Below are 8,333 nucleotides of genomic sequence, written 5' to 3'. Positions count from 1 at the left end.
CAAAACTCACGTTTGAATCATCAGTGGCAACGAAAAACACAGCGGCCTAGCGTGAGCGAAAGCCCCGGCTTAGCGTGAGCTGAAGCCGGGCAAGAGTGAGCTGAGGCGGCGGGGTCGAGAACGGCGGTCCCGGTGAAGGAGCGGTGAAAACGGTGAAAGCCGATCCGGCGATCCACAGCGTGCAGTTGATGTATTTCCTCAGCGACCAGCACGGATCAGCTCTAGGCATGACGAAGCAGATATCGTCCCCTTTTGGAAGGCCAGACAAAGTAGTTTCGCTTTCACAACGAAGCACACAGCGTCTTCACGACATGGCGGCGGCGGCAACAATACTACAGCGAGAATAAAAGTTACTGCCTTTTTTCTTTGCGTGAACATTTGGACGGCGTTATGGTAATATTTCCACATAGTGAGGTAGATATGTGGTGGCGTGTTAGAACGAGCCGTTTTAGGTAGGCGTGGCTGACTCTTAACTTTTATAAAGAATATCTCTTTGGATTTGAGACTTTAGTCTTTGCAACTTTACAGATCTTCTTTATGCACCAAGAGCTTGTAACACTCCAAAGAGAAAGGAAAACTTGAAATCGCATCATATGACCCCTTTAAGTACATGTAGTTAATTAATATTACTCAGAACATACTTGTGTAATTACATTGTAACAACGTCACCTTAAAATACTGTCTTCTGCCCATCCTAAAGAAACTCATTTTCAGGTGCGTGTTATAGGCACCATTTCTGCCTGGGACTTTTTTTGCTGGTGTTTGTGTTTACAAATGATTTGTGTCAAGAATAAAGTAAGAGCTAGCTAGACATAAATTTATAAACTTCAGAATAAGGCGTTTAACGCACTTCCACATATACATACATAATCGTAAACACTTCTTGCTTTGCCAGCTCAGTTTCACACGCTGTTAAGTTTTGAAACACAACTAACATCACAAGTACACGTTGCTTTCTCAGGGGCGCACAAAACGTCTTCTCTTTCAGATCAATTCCTGTCATGGTAAAGCAACCGTTTGAAGAGAATTTACATGTTTTTATCCAGCTATCTGCATAATTAAACATTTGGCTTAATGGCACAGACATTTGATGGAAACTCTATTTTTTTCTGCCACAGTGATACAAGAATGCAATGGTTTTTTTCAGCATTCGCGTCTGCAGTTGCGTACTTGTGTAGAGAATGTTTCTAAATGACTCTTTGCAATGCAACAAAACGTCTTTGGGTGCTTGGAACAACATGACTTGTTGGTCTTGGCCTTTTTTACACCATGCAAGGTGGCTAAACTATGTCTTTCTGAGGCTTGCATGAACCTTTCCGGAATATATCATCTTTCTGTCGCCAACCCTTATGCATAAAAGGCTTTATTTGCACCGAACTCGAAGTTCATTTGCGACAACTGTACAGTTTGCGGCAACAGTTTGCCAGAAGTTTCCAGCTCTTCACCAGTATTGGTGAACAATATAATGGGTTTTATATATTACCAAACAAACCATATCCGTATTTTTGAGGGAAACAAAATGAATGACAACAGCAACAACAAAAAACAAAACAGAAGTGTTTGTTTGAAATAAATGGAACAAGGGATTTTCTCTTCCGCTTGCTTCACATATAAACACCTATCACGTACTTCCAGTGTTTGCCAAACTCACATCCATAGAGTGATGAGCGGGTGATGAGACACATGTCGACAAGTTCACACATTCAGATGTGTGTTTTTACCTATCATCTTGGTATCATTTGAGAGTTTGTAGGAAATACTCTGCGCAGCATGTGTGTGATTGGGTTTTAAATACTGTGTGTTTGTCTGTGTGAATGTGTGTTCCCGGAAACGGAGTTGATCGGTTCCTAGCTGCACTTGCAGGACTTGACAATCATGTTGGAGAGCTGCTCGATTTTGGGGTTTTTTCCGATGTAGTAAAGGATTGTGAGGGGTTCCAGATCCTGAGACACACAGCAAGGAGATGCGGACGCTTCTGGATTGATGGTGTTATAGAGGCCGAGGATCTGAAACAGGACATGCAATGCACTTATTGAAACCATTGTTTAACAAATAGAAACTTTTAAGAAGCTTTCCATCTAGACTTGTACCAACTCCTCCCACAAAATAAAAAGAATGAAATGTCTTACGGTGCTGTGCTGGGTGTCTGCGCTCCACAAATACGGACAGGCTCCCGCACAGAAGTTGGCGTTATAACCTTTGGGTTCGTGGATCCACCTCCAGCCCAGATCCTTCTTGAAGTCGATGTAGAGAGAGCGTAAACAGCAGTTGTCCTGCACATTCCTGTGGGATGATGGGAGACAAACGCAGCTGATGTTCAACCCGATGGCTTGAGGGCCTGAGAAGTTTGACACGCAACTTTCTTCGTTGGCACATTTTTGGTACACTTTCAAACTACAGTATATGCACATAAGCCTTCATACTCTTATTATTGGTGATTAATATATATTATGAAGATTAAAATGAGAAAAAGCCCGTTTTGATCTCAGAAATAACTGCAGTGGCCTTCTCTAGCTCTATGCATATATTCCCATGAGCACACTGATAAAATGGTAACATTTAAATTAACTGTTAAAATATGATTTAACATCACTGAACCAGTTTACAGTATGAACATTCATTTGTACAAACAAACCCAATTTTTAAGGAATAAATCAGGTAGAAATAGCTCTTCAAGGTAACAATTGCAAGTTACCACTTTATGCAGTGCAGTTTTACATGTACGCAAATTTTCTACCATTGGATCCCTTAGTACATTTTGCTTAAGTAGAATATTTTGGTCTGCAAATGCAATTCAGCCTTTGCCGGGAGTTTGATTGACAGGCGATCTGACAAATCATAACGCAGAATCTGCCATTTTGTCCGACAAATAAACCGGACAGGAGAGTCGATTCACTTGAAAAATGGTGTGTACTGACGTCTTTCTGCGATTAAACAAGACACCTTCTGTGGCGCTACAGCGATCATAAAAGAGCCACAAAATGATATTTATTGTTTGAATTTCTTAAAAAATAACTAAATTTGAAAGCTGAAAAGCTTTGAAAGCTTTGTTTCATACTGAAAGTTACCTGCTTGTCCTCTTTGCTCCACCATTTATTATTCAATGCGTGAGAACATGATGTGAGCCGTGAGAGCGCCATGGCTTGTCGGACGTAGCAACAGTAACTAAGGGGGGCAGGTCTTTGCGAAGGGTCAATTGTAGCATGTGCAACCTTCAGAAAATAATTAGGCTAGTAATGCCTTCATTTCATTTCATTTCAATTCTTCACTTTGAAATTAAGTTGGACTTAGATAAAAAAATGTTTACAACTGCTCTCTCTCTCTCTCTACAGTATATATATATATATATGTTAATATAGCATTTGATTTTTCAGCATGAATTACCATTAAATGTGTGAACATGAAGTATTTGAGGAACAGATGATGTTAATAATCAATGTTCGAAATGCCAACTATAACAAATTTTTATATAGATTTAATTTTATAAATATACAATTATGTTTAGTAAATTAATTTTTTTAACTCGTTAATTGAGTATCACATGTACATTTTCTGATACTCATGTTTAGCATTATACACTTTTGTGCTTATAGCTTATTATATGATACGATCAATAGATAGACATTTTGGATCTCAATATTTACCTCTGAATATAATGTGCATGGCAAAACAAAAATTCTGTTAATTTGTTAACAGAAATGAGTTCATCAGTTAAGAAAACTGAGTTATATATTTTAAAAAAATGAAAAAGGAATAATTAGTCTAAATTCATTTTCAAAACGTATATTGGATTAATGTGATTTCTCTGTGGTTAATTCAGTTCTAATTATGACTCAAATAAATCTAAGCATTTATATGCATTTTAAATATTGCCCTACACAGATTTTTGACCAGTTAAAGGCTCCCTAGAATGAAAATGTCCCTGCCTCTTATATAATATATCTTTCATCTGAACATAGCAAATCATGGTTCACAGCTGTGATGTGGTTAATGTCTAATGGCTATAAACCAAAAAAACAAAAAAGGGATGAGTCCTTCGAGACATCCCGCCTAAACCTTCTATTGCAATAGGAAATTAGTCAACACAATAAAAAAAACAAAAAAACGGTTCCATCAAGTGATTTCTTAAAATCCTGAATTCTGGCCAACGCTGCTAATCAGATCAGTCCATTCTTCACTGAACCCATTTTCAATGTCGATTTTTGATTTTACGATTTGGAGAGAAATGTCTGCTAGTTTCTCAGCTTGTTAATACTGGATGTTTTCATGGAATCTGACATATCAGGAAATATAAAATGAACAGCACACTGGTATAATGTGAGAAAAAACGTGATCGTGACAGCAACAGTCTGGACGAGCGAGAATACAGATGACTTTTATTAAAAGACAATCGAGCCACATTTAGCTTTAATCCAACAGTGAAAAGTTTTCCAGTTAATTGATTAAGTTAAGTCTGGATTGATAGGTGGTCCGGTCTGCTTTGAGATGCGGCCCGCCGATTACATAATCCTGGACTGAAGTCTGGCTGTTTTTAACTAATGACAGATGAGTATCTATAGAGACAGCAGAAGCACTGTGCTGTGGTGAACATTCTGCTGCGGTTCAGGAAAACTCAGTTTGTGAGGAGGTGGTACCTGGAGCAGAAGGCCGCATCCAGAGCGCGTTTCTGTCTGTGGCTCTTGTGCTGCGACTCCAGCCGGTATGACGGGAGCAGCATCAGCAGCAGGTGTGGAGACTGACCGCTGTGACGGCGCTTTTTAAACATCTTCAGATCCCCTCCGTGCACAAAGCTGTCATCTATACCTGTGAACCGCGCAGAAACCAGACAATGTGTTAGACTGTTTTTTATCAACAAAGACATTCCTGTAGCTCAAACAGTAGAGCGGTACAGCAAGGTCATATGCTAAAAAAATCGTTTTGAAATTTTTAACGAAATCTTTGAAATTTTACCGCACGGTCATACTCTAAAAAATGATTTTTGAAATTGTTTCTTTGTCGTTCTCATTCTATTTCTGAGTGAAAACTGTTTCTACACCAATTTTGTTTTTCAGCGTAGGTTCGATTTACCAGGAATGCATGAACTAATAAATTGTTTACACTGAAAAAAGTGAAACAACGTTTATTCCATTTCGTAAAATCGAAAATCATGGTATTTTGTTCAATTTGTCTAAAAGTATATAACACTCCCATAAAAAAAAAACAAAAAAAACAATTTTCGCTAAATAATATTTTGGCTTCATAAATAAACAAATAAATAAACAAAAAGAATAATTTTTTCTAGTGTTTTTTTAGTACATAACAGAATATCAGAATAAACATTAAGGTCTTTCGAAGTTGTCTTTATTTATTCGAAGTAAACTAAATTAAATAACAAACTGTTTTTGTGAAAATACTACTTTCATATTATAGCTAATTTAACTTTTGTTTAAGGCGAAATTAAACCAAAATAGTATACTGACATACATTAAGTAACATTTTTCGTTCTAAAGAAAATATATTGATTAGGTATTGCATGGTCTTTGTATGATTGTTTTTGAATTTGGGAAAATATATAATATATAATAATATAATATATAAATGATATATTATAAATAATAGTTTGATTAATATTAAATCAATCTTTTTTGTTACCCAAGTTGGTCCTCTCTCTCTCTCTCTCTCTATATATATATATACTGTATATATATAAAAAAATATTTAAATGATAAAAGTGTCATAAATGTAAATGTGTACTAATGCACTTAACCATTAGAGGCTGTGTGTTGCTGTGATTTTAATACCAGTAGCCTAATTAAAATGGAGTTTAAAAAAAATAAAGTTTTAATACAGTATGAATCCTGTAAGAATTACCCATAAACATGCTTTCATGCACACAACATATGTAATATTTCAGGAACATTAGAGGATTTTTAATAATCATGAAGAGGTTCAATAAAACCATTAAACCATTCATTAAACTGTGAATTGACTAACTTTTAGGATTAATTAAATATTGTTTGAAAACACTGTCAAAACATCTTTAAATAATAATACAAATAATAATAAATTATTATATTTTTTTTAAATGATCATTTATTTTAATAAGATCATATAGTCAAGGAGAAGAATCAACACATGTCCATCAAACATAAAAACTTCTTCAGTTCTTTTTTTTAAAGCAGTATCTGACTAGAAGCTAGAATCTAGACAAAGGGTGGAAACTCTTGAAGAAGTTCAAATATAAGCTAGTTTTCATTTGTTTAACATTTTTCAGTTACTACATAATTCCCATGCCTCCATTTGTGTTGTTTCATAGTTTTGATGACTTTATTATTATTTTAAAACGTGACAAATAGGCCTCATCTAGAATGAGTAGGTGTGTCCAGACTTTGGACTGCTAATGTGCTTTTAAGTAAACGTTTGTTTTGAATTGATTTGCTCCAATTCAGCCCTTAATCAGACCCAATCCTTTCAGACAAATATATATATCTGATGGAATCTATGAAGAATCAAAAACACTGATTTCCATTGCAAAGCGCGCCTCCAGCTCCTCGCTCTTGTTGGGGATGATGTAATTATTTGAAGGCACAAATGTGCAGCAGGGACAGTGCAGGCTGATCTTGAATCCATTGTTTCTGTCTGGTGGGAGAGAAAAGTGTTTACGTTGGACAGCACAGCTCTTAATGCGTAAAACACTGCTTCAGCTGCGATGCTGCAACAGCTCAGCTTCCTTCCATCAGGCCACGGAGGTGAACGTGGGATGGAGAGGCTCAGACGGAGGCCAAAAAAGAGATTGTTAATTGTAGAGTTGTTAGAAGGGTCTGCTGTCGCTTTTGGGCCACTTTGGAGTCTAGTTACACAACTGCTGATATGGAGATAAATCTCCACGCTGAATGGTAAAAACACTTGATTGATTTAACAGCTGCTGAATTACCAAGGTGGAGTGTTCCTTTAAAGAACTCCTCTTCTGTGATGAAAAAAAAAAAAAAATATATATATATATATGTTGAAAAGAAAACTTTATTTAGTAGTTAATCTTGTATTGTATTTATTAGAGAAAAAGAACGAAACAATAATATTATTTCTTAAAACATTTTTTATTATTATTTAGGAATTAGTAATTCTTAAAATTTGAGAAAAAAAAAACACCTGTGATGAACATGCTCTTCATTTCTGAATTAATATTGATTCTGATATCATGATGAAGAAATTGTAATACTTTGTCATTATGTCTTAGAGAAATATTTTCATTATTTATCAAATTAAAAATGATAAATAATTATCATAAAAAAACACCTCTTCTGTGATTAACATGTTTTTCATTATTGAATCAATATAGATTTTGAATTTCAAAAATGTCATCCTTATTAAAAGGTCAAAACTGTTGAAAAGAAAACCTTATCAAGAAGTATGGCATCTATTATTGCTATTTCTAGGGAATAAATAAAAACTAAAATAAGCAGTGAAGCAGTTTTGTTAAAATATGTGACCCTGGAGCACAAAAGCAGTCTTAAGTCGCTGGGGTATATTTGTAGCAATAGCCAAAAATACATTGTATGGGTCAAAATTATTGATTTTTCTTTTATGCCAAAAATCATTAGGATATTAAGTAAAGATCATGTTCCATTAATATATTTTGTTAATTTCCTACCGTAAATATATCAAAGCTTAATTTTTGATTAGTAATATGCATTGCTAAGGACTTCATTTGGACAACTTTAAAGGCGATTTTCTCATTATTTAGATTTTTTTGCACCCTCAGATTTTCAAATAGTTGTATCTCGGCCAAATATTGTCCTATCCTAACAAACCATACATCAATGGAAAGCTTATTTATTTAGCTTTCAGATGATGTATAAATCTCAATTTTGAAAAATTGACACTTAAGACTGGTTTTGTGGTCCAGGGTCACATATGATAAACATTAGAAAAACTTTTGTCCACCAATTAAAAGTGACTTTCAACGTCAATGATATTTATTGAATATTAATTCATGAAATTTGGGGGAAAAAAGTTTGTCTTTCTATTTTTTGGTCTTGTGGTTTGACAGCTTGGATAAAGTATATAAATAGGGAAACTGCATATTATATTACTCTTTCTGATCTTTCAGTTTGAGCTGTTTCACCATTTTTATACATCAAACTTCAAACAAACTCTACTTGGTTCATTCCTGAAGTGAACTTTTGCCTGTATGGTGATTAGATTCACTGTTTTTGACTCCCTTCTTGAACTAGTCAATGTAATACCTATCTAATTAAACACATAATATGTGACTCTGGAGCACAAAAGCAGTCTTAAGTCGCTGGGGTATATTTGTAGCAATAGCCAAAAATACATTGTATGGGTCAAAATTA

At 35.1% G+C, this 8,333-nt stretch overlaps 1 protein-coding gene across 1 annotated transcript in view; it reads right to left on the bottom strand.

The window, feature by feature from the left end:
• Positions 1-813: 813 nt before the first annotated feature.
• LOC107725266 (transforming growth factor beta-2-like) overlaps positions 814-8,333 on the bottom strand; it is a 34,842-nt gene continuing 27,322 nt past the window's right edge. Inside the window, exons 3-6 of the mRNA XM_016534478.1 lie at positions 4,951-4,964; positions 4,635-4,838; positions 2,130-2,283; positions 814-2,006 (exon numbers count right to left, since the gene is read on the bottom strand). Of these exons, the coding sequence (XP_016389964.1) occupies positions 1,848-2,006; positions 2,130-2,283; positions 4,635-4,838; positions 4,951-4,964 (531 nt within the window). The 3' untranslated portion in view covers positions 814-1,847. The remainder of the gene's footprint in view (positions 2,007-2,129; positions 2,284-4,634; positions 4,839-4,950; positions 4,965-8,333) is intronic.

Source organism: Sinocyclocheilus rhinocerous, unplaced genomic scaffold, assembly GCF_001515625.1.
Source record: "Sinocyclocheilus rhinocerous isolate Xijiao unplaced genomic scaffold, SAMN03320098_v1.1 scaffold967, whole genome shotgun sequence".
Classification (NCBI taxonomy): Eukaryota; Metazoa; Chordata; class Actinopteri; order Cypriniformes; family Cyprinidae; genus Sinocyclocheilus; species Sinocyclocheilus rhinocerous.
This window is presented reverse-complemented; position numbering and strand designations above follow the sequence as displayed.